This window comes from Ceratotherium simum, chromosome 18, assembly GCF_057802395.1.
Source record: "Ceratotherium simum simum isolate JZ-2026a chromosome 18, ASM5780239v1, whole genome shotgun sequence".
Lineage (NCBI taxonomy): Eukaryota > Metazoa > Chordata > Mammalia > Perissodactyla > Rhinocerotidae > Ceratotherium > Ceratotherium simum.
This window is the reverse complement of record NC_141917.1, coordinates 31,443,760-31,465,757: the sequence shown is the minus strand read 5'-3', so window position 1 is coordinate 31,465,757 and position 21,998 is coordinate 31,443,760. Positions and strand designations below refer to the sequence as shown.

The window sequence follows — 21,998 nt, the reverse complement described above, 5'->3', positions numbered from 1 at the left end:
TCTACACAACCAGAGGTGGGGTTGCTCAACAATGTGGTTAATTTAATGTTGTCTAGACACCTGAATTATGTAACTTGTAAGGAAAATAAAGCAAATACTTGTCATCTTTTTCCTTCTTATAGTCTGAGAGCGTTCTACCACCAGAAAAATTAGCACTTAGGTTGTCCTAAGCTTTATTATGTGACTGAAAAATACCACTTCTCTCCAAGAACTGATAGGAGCCCTGTATTTTCTCAACTTGTGGACCAAAGTCTCAGAAACTCAGAACCTCACTCTCAAACCTTAAATGTGGACTATGCAATCAGACCCTTTGATATTATAAAATTTATGAAATTATTTCGTTTTTCTAATTAAAGTACAATTGTGAAATGAGGGCTTTCTATTTGACCAGAAGATGAGAAGAATAATATGCAAAACAGATAACATCAAAGTGGAGGTCCTTTCTTTCCCAGCCATATGTTTTTTCCATTTTCCAGTTTTAAAAATGATCATCTTCCTTTCACAAAGCCAGAAGTTATAGCTATTTTACTGATTACATTGAAAGTGCCAGAAGATGTCAAGAAAATTGGGTAATACAATAAAAACAGCCTTACCATATATTTAAGCCCTTTTATCTTTAATAGTTTTTTTTAATCTGCAGACCATCTAACCTGCGCACTGAATTTTCATTTATATAAAAATACATTAATAAAGATCTATATTAAGAAATTATACTGAAAAAGCAGTTCATAATGTACCTTTCAGCTTTATAATTAGTTCTGTAATCTGTAATCAGATGATTTAAATCTAATATAGTTAAATTACAAACTCAGTAATTTCTATTTCCAACAGGAATCATTAGATCTTTTGAATTTTGCAAAGCGTTAATGAGTTTTAGAGTAATTATTATATTTCTTATTCACTTTATTCCCAGCAGTTAGCACAATACCTGGCATACGGTACTTGCTAAATAAACAATTGCTGAATGAATAAATGAATATGTAATCATAAATAAGTGATTAGCAAGAGCACAGTCATTTGTCATCGCCCCCACTCAAGTGAATGATGCTCACTTCCATGTCTCGACTCAGAGCACTGATCCATTTTCTTCTTTTTTTTTTTTTTTTTTAAGATTTTATTTATTTTATTTTTTCCCCCCAAAGCCCCAGTAGATAGTTGTATGTCATAGCTGCACATCCTTCTAGTTGCTGTATGTGGGACTCGGCCTCAGGATGGACGGAGAAGTGGTGCCTCGATGCACACCCGGGATCCGAACCCGGGCCACCAGCATTGTAGCGCGCGCACTTAACCACCAAGCCACAGGGCCGGCCCATGATCCATTTTCTTCTGATTGGTTGAGTGTCCATTCTGACTGGATGGTCCCTTTGCCTTACAGGTCATTAAATAGAAATGTGCCTTCCTCCAGACAATACGTGATAAAGTACAAAGACTATTATTCTAAGAGTCAGAAGATGTAGGGACAGGTTTTGCTATTCCTGTGACTCTTTCTGAGTTTGTTTGTATGTGTAAAGGAGATCTTCATCGAACTTACTACAAACTAGGCTCTGTGCTAGGCACATTGTAGGCATTATAAGATTTAACTCATAAAACTCCAAAAGGTAAAGGATTTATCCCCAGTTTACACATGAAAAAAAAGTGAAGTTCAGAAAGATTAAGGAACTCATCCAGTCACAAATCTAGGAGGAAGGATTATGAAATAGCCTTAGCTGACTCCAAAATCTATCCCCAGTAGCAATACTAATGCAAACTCTGAAGCACCATACACATATGAAGCATCCTCATCATAATCTGTCAATCTCCTATATTTCCATGATTGCCTTCATAGATATTTCTTGCCTGAGAGCAACAAATACCACTTAACATATTGGTGGAATCCTTACTTTGCCAGATCTCTGTGGTAGACTCTGGCCAGGCCTACTGGGTTCAACCCCATCTTGGTCTGTTTAGATGGGACATGACTGTCTGAGCACGTTCACACACTGGTCATCATTTCATAGGTGCAAAGTCACTCTTCAGGAGTGATGTCTGCTCACTATTTTATAATCTGTGTGAAGTGTAGCAAGATGGTGCTAGTAGCACAGTACCCCACACTCAGATATTCAGTCTAGCAATATGGCTTTCTGATGGAAATTTTACATGCATAAAAGCTAAATATGCTGGAGTTTCAGGTTACATGGCCAAGGATTAAAGAGGCTTGGTCAACTCCTACCAAGAGCTTCTCATGCCCTGGCAGGACCTCACTCTGGACTGGAAGTCTCCCATGGCCACCAAGTCAAGTGTGTCTTCCTTGAGGAACTGGGCAATTTGGGAAGCTGTGCTTGCCTTACATCCCCCAGGCTGATACCTCATGATACACTTTGCTGAGAATCTATCATTTGTGCTCATTGGAGTGAACTGTAAGATGTGTCAGAGTGCTCATTTGGGTCAAGTCTCCAATCCATACTCTGCAGGTCAACCTCAGCCCTGGAGAGGCAGAAAGAAGTGGCCAAGAAGGAAAGCTCTGCCCAGCTTGCCTTGGTTCAAATCCCAGCTCTGCCACTTAACTTCTTTCTGCCTCTGAGTCTTCATCTGCAAAATGGTCATGGGGTTAAGACATCGCAAAGGGATGTGAAGAGGAATAAAAGTCTATTATATCTAAGCACTTGAAATAATACGTGGCATGTAACGCTATATGAATGTTTAAGTTTTTTATAAATTCTAAAATAGTTTACTAATCACCATATGTTTTTACATACATGTGTCACTACAGAAGACACAGGATTTATGGACGATTGGAAGGGTTCTCACTGAAAAGAATTTCATTGATTTGAACGCCACCAAGGCAGTTAGTTGACAATTTCATCAGTGTTTGTCAAAAGCTTGTGTACAGGCTACTGTGAAGAAATTACCCATGCAAAATACGAGTGTCAACAAGAGGCAGGGAAATTTGTTTTAACAAGCTAAAACAAAGCAACTTTTTTAAGCACTGTGAGCAAAAGAGAGTCTACCTAAGTTACTTTCTGTATTAACCAACAGCCTCCATTCCTTCTGGAAAGTACACGAAGACCGACCACCGCCAAGGCCTCTGGAAGGGTTGTACTGGCAGGCTCCAGTCTCTGTAGGACCCTTGTGCATCTACTCCCCCCACAGCTGAGTGGTGTGTTACCAAGAGTCAGTTGTGTTTTCCCAGTTGATCTTTTAATCATATGACCTTTCATTTTGCAAACAGATGAATAAAAATACAACAAGAAAAATGGCTTTCTGTAAAAACCAGGTTGACTGCTTTATGATAACTCAATAAAGGTCATTCCTAAACATCAATTGTTGCAACTCTAAAAGGCTGTAAAATCTAGAAGCATTCTACATTCAGATAACGCCCTATGGTTGGAGTTTATGCTTGAAGATGACCAAGACTCCAATCAGTGGGCCCATGTTAAAAAAAAAAAAAGCTTTGCCCCTACATCCAAACATTGTCGAATAAATCTCCCATTGCTATCTTTCAACTGAGAATAAAATATACTATATTTAAATTGTCCCCTAAATGACTCTTTCAATTAGCTGACCAATCCAAATTGGAGTGGGTAGGAGAATTTCTACTGTAATAATATGACAGTAGTTACTCTTGATAACAACTGAGTCATTTTTTTCTTTAAAACAGAACCATTGTCATTAGTTTAAAATATGAGCGAATGGGGGTTCTAGGATATGGGTGAGGTCTACAAGGCTTTCTGTGTGTGTGTGTATTTTAGACACAGTCACTTATTGCCTATTATCTACATCAAATGAAGAGCTTATTGGGTGATAACTTTAACTTTTCAGAATTATTTACAACTAGAGCAAGACCCCTACATCTATCTGAGGCTAACTCCCCTGGACTTGCTCTAACATCCATCATACATTTTAACAATTATAACAACCCCATCTTTGTGGTGTTTGAGAACTGAATCAAGCTGTTTGCCAGGAAATGAAAATTTCAGCAGGAAAAGAGGATGTTAATGATGTTAATAATGAATGAAGAGACCATAGAAGGAACATAAAATAAAATATTTACTATCTAGCTCTTTACAGAAAAAGTTTGCAGACCATGCCTCTAAAGGATAAATTCTATACAAAGCAGTACTCTACGAAGTATGACTGTAACTGTGTTTTTAAAAAATGTTCTGGAACTTTGCCATAGTGGATTAATTCAAGGTTACCCCCAACGAGAGTCAACCCAAGTGATTAACTAAGCCACTGACACTGTCTTATGACACAAATTTCCCCTTCAAGGGTACCTCCTGGAAGGATTCACTTAAGACCATGCTAATGGGGATAATTCCAGATGGGAATTTTGATACTGTACAAATGTATTTTTTTCTCTGCCCTGACACTCCTGTTTGCCTGCGGGTTTCTGTGACTTAGAAGATGATGCCTCTCATAGACCCTGTAGTTTGGAGCTAACCAAGAGGAGCCGACAAGGTAGCTTGGGCTACCTTTTCACAGGTCATTTGTTTCTCCAGGCATGGCACTGTCTTAGGAGCCAGGGCTGAGAGTTCATTACCTCTAAACATACAAGCAAGACCAAAGTCAAAAGTAAAGATAAGATAGTCATGAAAACAGAAGTTGCACATATGAATCTCTACCTACCCCCATGGTCACAGAGGTCTAGCAGACAGAGCTCTAGGCCAAGGGTCAAAAGACTTGAGTCCTAGTGCTGACTCTGACACTAACTAGGAGCATGACCTTAGGCAAGTGACCTATCTTCACTAGACCATACAGAGTTAGACAGTTACCTCTAAGGTCCCTTCCAGTGCTAAAATTCTAGGATTCGATGAAGCCAGCCTTAGGAGGCTGTGCTGTTACTACCAGTGCCTGGCACATAGCTAGCACTATATAAATCATAGCTATCATTATTGTTTTATGAAGGCACAATTCATACCTTTAAATGTCAATGTGGATTCTTCCCCATTGTAACAATCAACAGCCTAGAAGCAAATTCTAAACAACAGGGCATAACCATAAGCGATGAAAACTGTAATTCCTACTAACCTTCTGGATTAGCACAAATGAATAAAGCTTTTTTTTTTTTTTGGTTGTTGTTGGTAGTGGTTCTCGTATCAAAAACCCAACCAGCAGTCACCCCCTTCCTGAATATCTCCAACTAGAGAACTGGTTTGATCCAAAGCCTATATTTTGTACTGCAATATAGATTTTTTTTCCCCTCCTGAAAATACTGATGCAGGTTAGGACTAAGAACTGGGATTCGGGATTCGGAGTATCCAAGCATCTTTTGCTTTCTTCCCAAAAATATGAACCCTTTGGGGAAGGGGGTTGTCTATCAAAATGGTAAATGGCATTCAGTATTGAGTTTCCAAATAAAACTAGTCAATTATGGGTATAGCAGAAGTGTTAGTACCCGGCATAATCCTTCGGGCCCCACCACTTCCAGCTACCAATGTCTGCAACTTTTTGCCTGAGAATTTTCTCAGAAATCTACTCTGCTTATAAGCCTGGCAGGCTGTTCATGATGCGGAGTTAACACACACCCTTGCAGCAGCCCTCCCCTAGTGACAGGTGGAATTCATGTAAATACCCCAGCTCCCTCACCTCTCAGGTAGGATAACTCTGAGCCTTGTGTTCTATACCATTTTCTAGAATTTCTCCCATGAGTTTAAGCTCTAATCATCTACAGTATAACTTGCTTGATAAGAAACCCTTCAGTGACTGCCTCCTCAGTGGACTCCCCGCCTCACTTCCCCACTCTCCTGTGTTTTGTTTTTCTTTTATTTTGTTATGCCTTTCAAACAAACTATTTTCATTCAGATCTTTGTTTTATGGTCTGTTATTGAGTGTAACCTAATTAATTCTTTTAAGTTTGAATAATAAGCATTTTGTGTGTGTGTGTGGGAGGAAGATGAGCCCTGAGCTAACATCCGATGCCAATCCTCCTCTTTTTTACTGAGGAAGATTGGCCCTGGGCTAACATCCGTGTCCATCTTCCTCTACTTTATATGGGACACGGCCACAGCATGGCTTGACAAGCGGTGAGTCAGTGCGAGCCCAGGATCCGAACTGGCGAACCCCGGGCCACCAAAGCGGAGCGCACTCGCTTAACCACCGTGCCATCAGGCCGGCCCGCGAATAATAAGCATCTTTAACTCTACTAATCAGTAGAATATCAGGTACAAGATATTTATAGCCAAGAAATCAGAACAAAGTCTAAAAAATATCAAGAGTATAAAAACCAGCAACAAACCTAACAGAAGTGGGAGAAAGTCCAAGCTTGCTGTGGTCTTTCCCTTTAGGTCAAGTTCACTGGCGCATAAGAAGTTAGTTTTGGTTCATGGTGACTTCCTCAAGAGATGAAGAATTATCCTCCCTTCATTTCCTATGTGTCCAGAAACCTTTGGGTTCCTAGAATTTCTATTAGGAGTCCTGGATATCACTGCCATCATTTCTCAGCACCACACAGTGATGGGTAGGTCAGTCTCAATGTGCTCTTATCCAAGCAGTCGGCAGATTTAGGCCCAGAGGACAAGCTCATCTTCAAAAGATCAAGGTTTCTATTATACTTGTAGCTACTCCATGAATTTACAGCAGGCATCTTTAAGCTAAATCAGATCTGATCCTCAGAGAGTTCTGAATGCAAGCTAAACACAAATCAAAACCTTATGGCCATGTCTAAGGAGGAAAATAGCAGAAATAGGGCATATATTACAAAGCAGTAGTACCAAAGGTATCAATTAGGATCTCAGCAGGAGGAAGAAGTTACTTAATTAAAAAAGATTTTAGGGGCCAGGCTGGTGACATAGCAGTGAAGTTTGCACGCTCTGCTTCGGCGGCCCGGGGTTCGCAGGTTCAGATCCCGGGCACCGACATGCATACTGCTTATCAAGCTATGCTGTGGCGGCGTCCCCTACGAAGTAGAGGAAGATGGGCACGGATGTTAGCCCAGGGCCAGTCTTCCTCAGCAAAAAAGAGGAGGATTGGCAGCGGATGTTAGCTTAGGGCTAATCTTCCTCAAAAAAAGAAAAAAGATTTTAATTAAAAGACTACTTACAGAGGTGTGAGCAGCTGTAAGGAACAACTAGGGATATTGATGCACTCAGAGGCCAGCACCCGTGAGACACTGCCACTACCCCCAGGGCAGAAAATGCAAGTGGGGAAAATATTGTTACCGGAACCGGCCAGAGTTGGAAGCCATGGAGGGACAGGAGCTGTGGTTCTAGAGAAACACAGTACCAGGGCAGGGAGGAACCAGGGAAGAAATACACCAGATTCTCTCTCTTGCTCTCCTCTGATCTCCTTAGATGATTTCCATTAGCTGAAACCAAAGGAAGCCAAAGGCAGAGCAGTCTGAGTGATGCAGTAGGGCCAGCCCCATGGAGCAAGGAGCAGGGCAGAGAAGAGTGGAGGGTAAATGTGGAGTGAGGAGCAGGACAAAAGTAGAAAACCATCGGTATGTGGGTGCAGAGCAGAACATGTTGGAACCTCGCTCTTTACGGGTAAACTTTTGTAGTCATTTCATTTGTTTCCTTCATACTTAGTTCATCTTTTCCATCTCTTTATTATGAAAATATTCAAACCTACAGAAATGTGAGTTTTAGAGTGAATATGTATATACTCACCACATGGATTCTACCATTAATATTTTACTATACTTATATTATCACATATTTATCCAACAATCTATCCCTCTATCCACCCATCAGTGAATCTTATTTTTTTTTGCATTTCCAAGTAAATTTCAGCCATCAGTACACTTTCCCCTAAATACTTCAGCATCATATCATTTACTTAGTTTATTTTTAATTGCTATTACAATGCAGCTTATTTTCAGCTCTACTATAGATACATAGCAGAGCTGAAAAAATATATATACACCAAGAACTGAAAATATATATATACCAAAAAGTCAGTTGGTGATGGGTCAATCAATTGGTTGCTTTCTATTGGGCTGCCCAGGGACATTCATTTTATCAGGCATGTTGGTCCTTACAAAACAAAGACTAGAAAAACCTTTGCAAACACTCTAGCTTTGGGCTGCTTTACTTTCCAGGGATTACAGAATTGATCTTCGTAAGCAAGCCAGGGTCAGCACAACAAAACCGAAGAAGAATCTTGAAGAACTTGAGTGCTGTTTTCCTCCCAACCTCAGAGTCAGATCTCATTACGAGAGATGGACTGGCTTTATCCCTTCTCCTGCAACCTGACCTTTTCAATCATTTTCAAAATCACCAATGCCATTCCCACACAAGCGTCATTTTCTTTTGGTTTTAAAGACAGAAGGGGAAGGAGGGGTATTGAACATTGGACTGTTTTAACTCCTCCTCCCCCACTGTCTTTTGATGTATGAGTGAACGGTATTACTGTCTTTGCTTCTTAACCTCCCATGACATGATGAAAAGCAGGTCTGAGGCAGCCCCACAGTTACTTCAAACTCTACCTGTCCTCCAGGTATCGAAAATGACGTATTTCACAGTATGAACTAATCGGACGCTCCTTTAAAAACCAGAATTCCGATAGCCTCCGGCAGCGTGGAGGTGGGATTTAAATTGCACACTGACGCAGACTGACTCTCTGGGCCATTTCCTCCTCTAAATCACACCGCAGTGTGGCTTTTTCAAATGTCTGCTCAGGTTGAGCAAAAACATTGGCACATGGAAGCGACACCTTTTCTATATTGTGCTGGAGGAAGGAAATCAATTCAGGAGCTGGGAGCAGGATCCAATTAATCACATGATGTTAAAACGCATTTGCCCAAAGTGAGGCCATCGTTTTCCATTTCATAGCTGTCTGGGAAAGGCCGAGTGCATGCAAGACACTCCACCAGGTGATGGAGGGGACACACAGGTGAAGAAGTCATGGTGCTTTCCTTGACAAAGTTACCAATCTAACAGAAGGCATGAGTCAGGTACACCGATGACATAATACAAGGCAGAAAGGGAGAAGCGAGAAATGGCTTCTGGCTGGAAGGGCGCATGAAGACATCACAGAACAGAGGGCAACTGAGCCATGCTTTGAAGGGTCACTGCATTTCTTTGGGTAGAGATGAGGGAAGGATATGCAAAACAGGCAGCTCAACATGTGGACAGGTTCGGTACGGGGAAGTGAAGAGGAGGTCCATAGACCAGCAAATAATCTGACTTGGCTGAAGTACAGGTTGTGTATTCAGTGAGAAGACAGGAAAAGTAAGTTGGAGCCACATTGTGACAGACCTCGGATGCAGAGCTTTAGAGTTTGGAAGGCAGTAAGACAGACAAGGATATTAAACACAGGAGTGACAGGATTAGAACTGCATTTTGGGAAGATTATTCTAGAGAAAGTATATGGTTGAATCAAAATGGAGAGAAAGTAGACACCATAAAAATAGCATCTTTTACATTTATTCTCTTAATATCACAGTAAAGAAGGTAGCTAGGGAAAATTTTTTATATTCTAACTGCAAATAACCTCTTTTTTGGGTAAGGAGCCGTACGGCTGATTCATGAAAATCTATTACTACTACAGTTGCTGTACAAAAACATACGATCTTGACTCTTCCTGGTTTTGTACGAAGCCCAAAATGAATGTTGGCTGTCTTTATTAAACTCTAAGCTGACTCCAGGTCTTTCATCAATGACTTGAACTTTATGACTGATCTAGACACCAAAAGTCATCATTTGGGGATATAAACTCTAAGAATCTATAATATGAAATTAAGGAAATGAAATTCTTTTCAATTCCATTTTCATGGTTGCCTAAGCTCAATATACATTTGTGTCAATGTTGTCAATATTTGAGGTTATACCATATATAGAAAAACTACCATCTCTACCGCTATATAAACTCTAGAAACCATACTGAACCTGATTAATACGGACTAACTTTGGAGTGCCCATTATGTACCAAATGTTTAAATACTTGCCTAAGTGCATATCCAGTCATCATATTATCTCATTTATTTATCACACAAAACCCTTGTGGTGGGTATTATGAACCTTAAATTTCACGTAGAAATCTAAGACATAACAAGATTAAGTACTCTATGTGGGATCAGACAGCTATAAATTTTAAAGCTGGGATTCAAACCGAGGTCTGTTTGACTGGATTCTTATTATAGTTCCTCCAAGCTGAAGGGATGTGTGTTATGTGCGTAGGTTGTGGCCAAAGTCCATCAATTACTTTAAAATTGCTATCAAAGGAATGCTTCTTTTTTCAACCTAATGGTTTATTTGTCTAACTACACTAATTAGGAACTCCTAGTACATCAAAGAGATGTTTAAGAAACTAACAGAAAGCCTTGAGGCTTGAATGATAAACCTTGAAATATGCCACATTGAAGGTCTAGCAGATATCATTTGCCACTAAAGAAGATGGCTAAATAGCAGAGGAATGGAAAGCTTCAAAGCCAGGCTGAGTCATCTGGGTGGTCCCTGAGACACCAAAAGGGTCTTCTGTAAGACACAGCTGGGAAGATTCTGGGGCTATATCTTCCAGCGACTACAGCTGCTTCTTAGGTGCAAACAGCCCCTCAGTCACCACCTATTTTGCAAAATGCACACCAACCAGCTAGGAGTATAACTGAAAGCAGGACCAGTTCATTCTACAGAGTGTCACATGACATATATGGAGCCTCCGCAAGTAAAGGGTGGCAAATCTTGTTGGCAAGGTCCCTCCTGGCCGCAGAGCTAGACTTGGGCACGTTGCAGTAATCATGCTCTTATCCATTAGCTGCAGGAACACCTCTGGATTGATGGGAAGCAACAAGGGCTAGGGGTTAGACAACCTGGGTTCATGTCCTGGCTATGCCTGTTTCCTCTTTGCTAAGTTATCTTGTCTTGACTCCCTGGTGGAGCAAGGGTTACGATCAAATGAGATCATTTCTATGAAAGAGCCTTGCAAAGTGCAGTGGTTCAACCAAATGTATCAATTCATTTTTGTTAGGATCAGTCCACACCATCTTCATCCCCATCAAAGCAGGCTGTGGTGTCTATAAAATGATTTTTATATTTTAAGATGCATCTCTCACTGAATAAATTATTCTACCATGAATAGTCCTTTTTGTTATGGGACACAAATAGAAGGAGCTTCTAGAAAACTGTGGGGGAAAAAACTGGAGTTCTAGTCGATATGACTTAGAAATTCACTCTATTTAACCCACTGCATAGTTATTTTACGTTTTAAAAGGGATTAATTTTACTAATTGTAAAATGTAGGAAATATGTAGCGACATATGACATATGGTCACTTAACCATATACACATTTTCGGACCCTACTGCAAACTGATCTAAGTCAATCTGACTGCTTAGTTTTTAGGATCTTTTGTTAAATCATGGTAGCCTCCAACAAGTGCGGTAACTACCTGCTTTTCAACCAGGTTGTACACTACAATGAAAGCAAATTCCAGGCCAAATTCTGCCACATCTACAAATATTAATGGGCAAGAAGTCACAAAAATTCTCATACAACCTACCCTTTTAACATCCCTTGTTTGTCCTTTTAGGAACCCCAAAGCAGTGCATCAGAGAGGACCCCCCACATCTGGTCATTGTCTTCCTGTGTACACAGCTGAGCTACTTCCTGGCTTCCTCGCAGGCAGGTTGGGGCAATGTGACCATGTTCTGGCCTGGAACATAAAAATCCCTCCCACAAGCCTTCTTTCTCTTTACCTTCTGTGACACCTTGGAGTCCCACTTTCAAGATGGTGGCATTACAAGACGGAGATATTAAAGACAGAAAGATTCTGGTCTTCAAGTCACCATTTGGAGGAGAGCAGCCCCCAAGAGCTGGCCAACAGGGAACATTTACTTTGGACTTAGAGTAAATTAGAATAAATTTCATGTCAAGGCACTGAGATTTGGAGTTGTTTGTTGCAGCAGCAAGCACCTTGCTGAGGCAGATACATCAATATTCTAATGAGAGGGTCAGCAAACTATCTAGGGGGATAGGAAAATGAGTCTACTGTTAAGTGAGGGAAATACAGGGCTAAATAGAGCTCTAGCCTGACTCCAAAGGAGTTTGACTGCCGGGCTTGCTGGATTCTTATTCTCTGTCCATGTAAAAACAGAGGGATATGTACATATATTTCACCAACGAAAACATTATTTCTAATATAACCTATGCTAATTAACAAATGCTCTAGGCTGGATTTTTGATAACATCATTTGAAGTATTTTCCAAGCCACCTTTGAGTGTGGACTTCATAGTCAAGTTCTTCAAGTAGTAACTACCCAGGCCAGGAGTGTGGATTCCTGGCTAGCACAGAGGGGAAGTTCAAAATATTTAACCACTGGTATGGCACAATCACTGAGAGACTAAAATACAAGTAAACTCTTAAGCCGGAGTGGTACCTTCTATCTTGGATTACTTCAAGTGTTCATTAAGCACCCTTACGGTAGAGATTAGAGTAATTCACACACTGACCGTTTATACTGAAGTATTTAAAAAATAAATTACAAACAATATAACAGGCATCTAATTCACAGCCATGATTCATTTTATTTATTTCTCTACTCACTCTAAGAATTACAAGCAAAGGATCATGGGACCTATTCCTAAGTGTAGGATTAGATCAATAAAATTAGCCATCTGTCCAAGGAAGGCTTTAAACTCAGGTTGTATTTAAGTATTATGTTTCCAACTTCCCAGATGTTACAGAAAAGTGCCTGCTGATACAACTCCTTTTGCACAATGTAAACCATTAACTGGCTAATATAAACTTATTGTACCAAGAAAAATAAATAGCATTACATTGCATTAAATCTGATTTGGGATTTTGGGTGCCCTGTCAGCAAACACAAGTGTTAAGATTTAAATTGCTCAGGATTTGCAGAGTCAGACGAAGAAAGAATCTTCAAGTGTCTTTGCAGGAGTAGGAAGCAAGCAACTGGAAACGAGATCAAAGCTTCAGAAAGCGTATTCTTGGTTGGTCTGGTTGAATAAGGTAATAATAATTACCATGATTATTGTTAGATAAGAATATCCTGTCTTTATGTAGCACTCCAGCTCTTTCAAAGCACTAGTCTGCTTTATTTCCTTTGATTCTGAAAATAAGCTCGTGGGGTTATCTGGGGTAAATGGGGGGTTTTTACAGCTGAGAAAATGCAAGAATGATTAACAGGAAAAAGAAGAGCCGCTGAGCTTGGTCTCTATCTTTCTGTGTCACGGGTAGTGGCTCACGAATTACTCCAATCTATTGATCAATGAGCAAATCCAAACCATTTCTTAGCTCTCTAGCTTCATTTTCACCGACTCCCAGTCACACATCCATCTGGATAATTCTCCTTCAGGAACAGCTGCTCCCCGCTACCACACCCTGCAAAATTTCCCCAAGACAATTACCAGGCAAAAATCGTCCATCACCCGTGGGGTCACTGTTTCTCATAGGAATCCGCTCAAGCAAGACCACAAACCTGGCAGCCACAATTTCCAAACCAAAAATCAAGGCATGTGGTTGACCAAAGAGTCTTTCTGATTTGTCAATTAATTTATCTGAAAATTTTACAACTCAGTACAAATTAAATCATATGTTATCAATCATACATTAACATGTATGGAAAAGGATAAAAGTACCTGGAATCATGAGTGCCTGTGTTTATTATTCTGATGACTGGAAATACACATATTCTTCCCTTTTTTTTCTTCTCTGCCCAGATTAAACAAACAACAAATAAGCTTCAGGCTTCTAATCCTTTTTAATGCCTTGGTACATGCATTACCTCATCTAATCCTTCTAGCAGCCTTAAGTGGTAGGTTCTTTCCTTATCCTATTTTTACAGATGAGGAAATCGAGGCTTACAGAGCTAATATAACTTGCCCTATGCCACCAAGTAACTAATTTAAAAAGTGTCAGAACTTGAACTCAAATTTGTCGAATATCAGAGTTTGTGCTCTCACCCAAGCCTTCTTCCGCAGCCAGGAGAAACCAGCCTTGGAGACTGAAAGAAGGAGCGCCTGGGGGTGGAGTGGGTCTGGGGGGAACGGGAGCAGCGGGATAAAGTTCAGCATGGCTTTTTGTTAATGCTACTGCAGGGTCTCCCTCCTTCGTGCAGCCATCTCTCAATGAACGGATTGGGGAAGCGAGGGTGAGTAGGGGGACCTGCTCAGAAGAGATGTTCTTCAGAAGACCTCAAGTCTTAAATCCAACCTTCGGAAAACCCGCGGAGAGCCTGAACAGAGTTGTTCTGCTTAAAATACAGACGCCCAGAGCAACGTGTTGTTGCCGGCAACCCACTTGGTGTGGATGAACTAAGGGGAGACTGGCGCTGTCGTAGCAAGTACCTGAGGTGGAGGTACAGGGAAGGGAGGCAGTAGGAGGAGCCCAAACTCTCCTTTGTCAGGTCTCAAGTGTGTACTGTGAACCACCTGCATCAACAGGCAGATGTCCGGGATGCCCTCCAAGAATTCTTATCCACATGGAAGTCCAAGAATTACTTGTCTGAGTCAGAGATCTGAGATCCGCTGAAGTCACAGTGCTCTTAGCCGGCTCTGGAAAGTGCGCCCTCTGCAGGCAGCAATTTGATTTGCCTTTCACCTGCGTCTCTCCCACCCCTCCCCGCTTCCCTCACCATGAGATCCGGGATTCTCTAAGGAAACGTCTTCCAACTCTTTTCAGGAGGCTGAAGCCACACTCTGGGGTCCTTCTCAAAAACAGAGGTCCACAACCAATGAAATCAAAGATGAGTTTTGGGAGGTTTCCCTACAAACTGCTATTTAGGCTCTGCAGTATCTCCTTACTTTTTCCCTTTTTCTATCCCTGAAACAGCAGGTGCACTTCCAGCACCTGCAGCTTGACATGCCATGACCAAAACAGGGGGCAGGGGTCTTCACCAGCTCAAAAGATTTTCTGTTGCAATTAAGACATCACGTCATTCATGTAGTAAGTCGGGAGAAACTACAGTCCTATTTGCTGCGTGGGTGAGGCAGGAGCAGACAGGATATCCCAGGATAAGCCTGCGGAAGCTGAGGTCCCACCACAGCCTCAGATTCTTAAGTCCTTGTCTTCCAGAACTCTAGCTCTGGGTCACTGGACCACTTGTGAGCTATAGTAACCCATGAACAGATGGACAACTATCCCCCAAAGAATTCTAAGGTTATTAAAGCCTTGGGCTCAGGATAAGAATCAAAAACAAAAAAACACCACTCCATTCCTTTCTGGTCAAGTCACTCATCCATGAGAACGAAGTCTGAGAAACAAGTACTGCCTCATGTTACACTACATTTACCCCTGACCCTGACCTCTCTGTCCCTTTACCTCATAGGGAATCAAAGGAAAGAAAGAGAGAAAAAGACAGGGGCTTCTTTATAGGGATTAGACATGATGTGGAAACAAACAGGAGGGCTGATGGAAGGAAGGATCGGAGGAAAATATTTCTACCATAGTGCCTGAACTACATATATGTATATATCCCTGGTGGCCTTTATGAGCTCCAGCTTTCCCCAAGAAGCAAGACAATCCGGATCAGCCTTGTGGTGGAGTATGGTTGTTTGGGAAGGCAGAAGGAGGGACATCCAGAAGAGATGAGCGCCCCCCTCCCACACACACAAATTACGTGCTTTGGGAAGGGGACTTGGATGAGAGCTATAAGTGAGGACGTAACCAGTCTCCTGTGAATACCAGGTTGTTCAGGGTGCCTTGTGTGGCGGAAGCAGAATAGGTTGATCCCTGACCCCTGACCCCTTAGCCGTTCAGTCTCAGACTAGCAGCAGCAGAAACCACGTAGAAGCACATATCCTCCCCACCATCGACCAACAAGGTACATTGCCCAAGAGCTAACTCTGCTCCTCCAGTCTTTTGTTTTTCCTGAGTTTCCCTGGATCTTCATTTTAGTCCAATTTTACAGGTAGAGAAATGCTGAGGAAGCGGAATGGGAAGATTAGAGACCTGCCTCTCCCTAAGGATGACTGTGGAGCCCCAGGTCCTCCAGGGAAAACCTTGAATTGTGCACCTTGACCTGACCTTGTCCCACTGATCCTGGGAGCTCAGGCAAACCGGAAAGACAGGAAGGCAGGCAGGACCCTCGTGCAGTCCTCCAGCCCCTCTCTCTGTGCCGGAGAGTTAATTCACACCAGGAGTTACCAAGCTGCCTTTGGGAATATGTGTGGCTCGACGCAGGCTGGTTCCGGCAGTGTGTCTGGGTTTCCCTTTCTCTTCCTCCTGCCCGACGTCAGAAGCACAACAGTCCTTCCTGCACTTTGTGGTGAGCCTCTGGGTAGGGGAGGAGTGCTGGAGACCACTCAAGAGGGTCTGGGTACTAGCTCCAGTCCAGCTTCTGATGTCAACTTGGGCAGGTCCCTTCATCACCCTCAGCCCAGCTGTAAAATGAGGACTTTTCACTTCCTTCCAGGTCTATGATTCTAATTTGTAATCTCAAAAGGAATGAAGGATATCCTTCAAATTGTGTTTCTGTCATGAAGACCTGGGGAAATGACAGTGTCCTGTGCCCTACCGATCTTTAGAAGCTCTTTTTTCTACCTCCACGTATGCTAGTGGGCCCTCTGCCCTCACAAGCCTTAGCCCCCGGGAGTTCAACAAGCGAAAGCAAGTGGTTCATCATTACCCTGGAAGGTTATACCCTTGATTCTGGTGGATGAGGTCAGTAGACAATAGCTTCCAGAACTCCATCTTAGTATCATTCACACTCTGTTATCTTTGGAGGCCTGGGCATAATCCCATGTACAAATGTTTAACAGTGTTTAACAGGCTCCCTACACACAGCAGCAGGGCTAACACCCTCCGCCTGGCTCTGTCCCGTGGGAGATCTCCTGTTCAGCCAGGAGAAAGACACCCTCCAAGACAGGGCTGCTAAGGACTGCATTTCTGGTCCTGAATATCAGAGCCTGAATTCCTGTTCCACCACTTACTAGTTGTATGACCTTGGATGAAATATTTAATCTCTCTAAGCCACAATTTCATCTTCACACAGGGGTAATAATAGTATCTATCTCATAGAGCTGTTGGGTTGATTAAATAAATCAATATGTGTCAAGTTCTTAGAACAGTGTAGCAAGCATTTAATTAGTATTAGTTATTATTATTTAATTTGACTTAACTGGAAAATTGTCACTTCTTGTGAGTCTTGGCAAATACAGAAGTTTCTTTATTAACGCTCAATGACCAAAGACGGAGCTATCTTGCGGTAGAGGGAAAGGTAGCCTAGGTTGGACCCAAAGTACTCATAATTGAAGCTGCTACTTGGATTTTTCTCACCAGACGTAGATGGGGATGGGGAATTTTCAGGTGGATTTTGAATCCAAGACTTCTCCAACAAAGCTGTACTTGCCAAAAGTAGATTTAGGAGTGTGGAGACAGACAGGGTCATTCAAATAAAACAGGACTGTTCCAGTACGCGTACACGGTAGCCACACTACCTTCAAAGTACCGCAAACAAACCAATTTCTATTAAGGAAACAAAGTACAAAGAAATTCCCATATGGATACTAGCAAGATTTGCTGGTGTCTGGGGAAGACTATAAATTAACTGGTTGCTGTTCACATCAGAGCCAAGCAGGGCACATTCAGTTTTTAATCTGGACCAATTTTCCGGATCAAAAACTAGTCTTTCCAAGGGATGTAAATGAGCCCAGGAGGAAATTTTCCCCTGAAGTTTATGAAGTAGCTGTCATTTTAATCTGAGCAGCTTTCCAACCTGGAAGCCAGCGTCTGGAGAAAATTATAAAGTAATGAAAAACTCTTCTAGGCTGAACCTAGTACAAACAATCCTTCTACTACAAATTTGATGCATTTAATATGACAAAATATTTAAAAGGTAGGCTTTCTACTCTCAAAACCCTGTCTATGCTTCAGATAAAACCAAAGAGGCCAACATGGCATATTCATGGCAAGAATATCAGAATAAGACCCTGGATGAACGAGGTGGAAAATATTTTTAGGAGAGGAACTACAAAAAGTAAGAAAGGAAATATGGTGAACCATATGAGCAGTTTTATACAGCAGGCTTTTGTGAGATACTTTTTAAAAAATTCTGCTTAAATGGATTGAAATCTATCCTTAAAAGAACATTACATATGCTGCTCATCTTTAACTATAGCTATAACTATGCATTGTTCAAAAATGGTGACTGGATGGTTTTATGTGAAGAAAACGGCAGAAGGCAATTGATCATGATGAGGTTATCTGGAGGAGGAAAGATTTCACTGAAATCCTTGAAGATGTGTGTATGTGTGCATACAGGAAGACAAATAATTTAATATAATATTACCTTGGACTGCTACTATTATCTCCAAAATGAATTGAACAGCGGAAGTAGAATAGCTCATGATTTAAGTGTGCTGCAGATTATGATAATGACTCTAAATTTCAGAGCACGTAGCAAGGCACAGGTGATAATAGATATGGCTTGAAGAGGGGGAGGGTTCTCCCAGAGCTGAAAGGCAACAAGTCGCATTTCTAAATGGAGAGATCCTTGAGCAGGGAAAATATTTAAGCAGCCACGTAGGAACCTGCCAAGATCATTTTCTTTGCCCTCTGATAAATTTCCCCTGGTTTGTCTCTTTCTTATAAAAACATTATTTGTGAAGATTAACTGCACTTTCTGCAAAGTTTTGCAGACTGCATTCAAATAAAGTTATATTGTTTTCCATTGTTCATAAGATATAATTAATCCCATAAGACAATCTCACAAAGTAAACTAAGAAAAAACAGATTTTTCAGAATGCTAAATATAGTCTCAGCAAAGAAGAAGAAAAATCATTATTTGGGAAACAATGTTTAGAACTTTATTGTATAGAGTGTTCTACTTAGAATAATCTCACTACACAGGCCAAATCAAAGTAGATAAAAATTAACGAAGACTTTTTACCAGTGTAACTAGAGGAAATGTAAGTTGTTGTGTTCAAGTTCTCTCTAATTCTTTGTAACAGCCTACAACACCATACATCTTTCTTTAAATCTCAGAGCAAAGACAGGAGTTCAAAACACGGTAAAATTAACCCATTGGGCGTTCCTTTCTGAGAAAACGGCCCCAGAGTGGAAGAGGATCCTACCAGCAAAGGCCACATCCCTACATCGTGCGTGGGCAGGACCAGGGATGGGCACAGGGGACTCCAGGCAAGTCTTCAGATACTTAACAGGAAATGGCTGGGCTCTGCACAATATGAATTCAATAAGATGTTTAGAAACACAGGAGGAGCTGTTTGACTTCTCCTGCACGGTTGCAATCCTCTGTAATTGAGACAGCATGATCTCTGCCCCTACGCTCAGCCCTCTGTGGTCAAATACACAGCCCTCCGCCTCTACTGTGTCTGGAAAATAGATCATTCTTTTAACAAACAAATACCCTGGAACCGCCTGGGCTGGGGGAAGGCGAGGTTCGCGTCTTTTCTCAGCTCTGGGCAGAGACGAACCCAGCTAAGCTGACGCCGGTCAGGGGAGAGAGGGGGGATGCGTTGCCCACTTTGCGTCCTCGCCAGGGACCCGGACCCGGGCGCTCCGGGCGTGGTGCCCCCGGGCGCGCGAGCGCATTACCTGGTTTTCGGAGAGCTGCTACGAGCGACACAGAACCGGGTCTGAGGCTGGAAACCAGGAGCAAGAGCCGGAGCAAGACGCCTTGGATTAAATCCATTTCACCGCGGGCGCCTGCAAAGTTTCACCAAGTCCCGGGCGCACGGGGAAAGGGCGTCTCCTGGGGGACGTGAGACGCGGCCCCCACGGATCCCCTGGCCTGAGTGAGGAGGTGGGGGCTGAGGGAGCTGGAATGGACTGGGAACGATGGAGGAGTTCAAGTAGGCAGGACAGCAGCCGGGAGGTCGGCGTGCGGGAGTGAGCCGGCTGCGAGCGGCGGGCTTTTCCGGGGGGGGTGGGGACGGGGGCGGCGAAGAAAGCCGACCGGGAGGGACCGGCTGGCCGCGGGAGGGAGGGAGGCTGGACCGGCCAGGGGATGGAATTACAATCGAATGGAAGTGAGAGGGGCAGGCCCTGAGACAATTTACTCTTCGTCCCCTGGGGCAAACAGCCCGCCCATCACCCGCTCTAGCGACCCCCAGCTCAGCCCTTCCCTGCCGGTGACCTACTTTGGGGCGCTAGGAGGGGCCGACTTCAACCACTAGGGACGCAGGGCCGGAGTTAGGTGATTTCGAGTCCAGGACCCTCTGCCGTGATCCTGACCCTGAAATCTTGCGGCGCCTCCCCTTCCCTTGCCTGTCCCCTCCGCCAGCCGCGCTCCTCTAGGTCGCTTCCCCCTAGTTTGAGGACTTTTCCCACCACCTCCAAAGGTTGCTCGGGTCAGTCCAGCGCGCTTGGGCGAATGGGGAGTGGGGTGCGGAGAGGAGGGGTGGGTCTGTGATGTGCAAGTGGGGGAGGGTAAGAGGAAGAGGGGGCGGGGCCGGCCGGGTCTGGGGCGCTAAGAAGGTAAATAGGATTTAAGGCGCGCAGATGGAGAGCTGAGGCCCGGCCACTCTGCTGGAAACGCCGGGTGGAGATTAGGGCCCAGCGCGGGGGAGCAGGGTCCTCTCCCGGCAGAGGAAGGCAACTTGAGACCCTCCAGGGGAGGAGATGAAACTCCAGGTTAAGCCTGGCGTCCGGGAGAGGGACGCGAGCTCGAGCCCCCTGGCGGACGGAAAAGACCTGGCTGGAAGGGGGCGGGCATCCGATAGGCTGGGGCTGGGGGCCGGCGCGGGGCCCTGGCCACGATCTTGGGATCAGGGTTCCCGGGTCGGCTCCCTGGTCCGGAGAGGACCCTTCTCCTCCGGCTTTGCTGCCCGAAGACTTACTAAAATGCGCCATTTGCCAGGTTCCCCGGTAACGCTTCGAGAGGCAAGACCCCAGGACTCTAGTGCCGTTGCACACTGGCGTGCTGAGCTCCAAGTCAGCGAGAAGAGAAAGCAGATACAATAAATAAACCAAGAGGGAATAAACCTAGAGGGAAACGCAGCCCTCACCAGCTCTTGGGGAAAGATCAAAGGCCCTAGGAAGTGCCCCGCAGAGGGAGGCAGCGGTCGCTGGCCGGGAGGACCTCGCGCGCCCCGCCCCACCTTGCAGCGCGGGCGGCTCCGTGGGCGTCCTGGGCTTCATTGTTAACCCGGGTTTGGGAGAGCCGGAGCGAACACTGTTGACTGATACATCTCTCTCCTCTCCCCCGCCTCCAAAGATTTCTGCTTCTCTCTTAGGAATGAAGTATCCCCTGGCTAGAGGATCTGTCGTGAGCCCGATCTTGTTAGCAAAGCTGAGACTATGTGCCCTTATGTGTTGGCATTCTCAGTTGTGCAACTGTCCATAAATGAATTCAAAGTCCCCTCCGACTTGAGTATTTGAAAGACTTAGCTCTGACACCAGAGCGTGTCCTTTCACCCGGAGATGGAGTCGAAAACACGGACAGACTGTGCTCTTCATTTCCAAGGTGATGATAAAGCCATGTCTAAAGCCAGGTAATGCGGCCGTCCCCAGTGTTGGCAGTCTCAAAGGGAGCAGAATCTTAGACCCTTAGGATTATCCGAACCCCTAAAGGTTATGTAGGCCCTGCCTCCATTCCACGCAGGCATCTGCCTTCAGTATCCTTCCCAGGTCGTGTGCCTGCGCTTGAACTTCACCTGTGACAGAGAGCTCCTGCCTCACCACCAGCCCGGAAGTTGTAGAATAGCTCTTTTTTATGAGAAAATGATTTCTTATATCAGACCTAAGATGGCACCCAGAACCTAGCTTTACCAAGAAGATACTTCCCATGTTAGTTGTGCTCTTTCCAACTTAAAAATGAGTCTCCCTGATGTAGAAATTGGAAGTAATAACAACTATTAATATTGTGGCTAGCATTTACATAACACCTACTAAGTACCAGACCTCTTTGGAGTGCTTTATAATCCCAGTAAGGACTATACCAGGTAGGTATTGTTTTTGGTATTACCCCCATTTGACAGAGGAGGAAACTGAAGCCTGAGAAAGTTAAGTAACTTGCCCAAAGTCATGCAGCAACTAAAAGACAGAGCTTCGATTGAATCCCGGTGGTCTGCTTCCAGAATGCAGGCTTTTAAGGAGACAGATGGAGAGCAGACGCAGCAGTGAACCAAGAATCCTGAGCTCTGGGTGTTTAATCTTAGGCTCTGC

At 43.6% G+C, this 21,998-nt stretch overlaps 1 protein-coding gene across 2 annotated transcripts in view; it reads right to left on the bottom strand.

The window, feature by feature from the left end:
• The window catches only part of EGFLAM (EGF like, fibronectin type III and laminin G domains), a 175,784-nt gene extending 155,582 nt beyond the window's left edge, over positions 1-20,202 (bottom strand). The window contains exon 1 of one of the 2 annotated variants that reach the window (XM_087443212.1): positions 19,428-20,202. In XM_087443212.1, coding sequence (XP_087299338.1) covers positions 19,428-19,524 — 97 coding nt within the window. In that variant the 5' untranslated portion in view covers positions 19,525-20,202. The remainder of the gene's footprint in view (positions 1-19,427) is intronic. The other variant, XM_087443213.1, reaches the window with a different exon arrangement.
• Between the last annotated feature and the right edge of the window lie 1,796 nt (positions 20,203-21,998).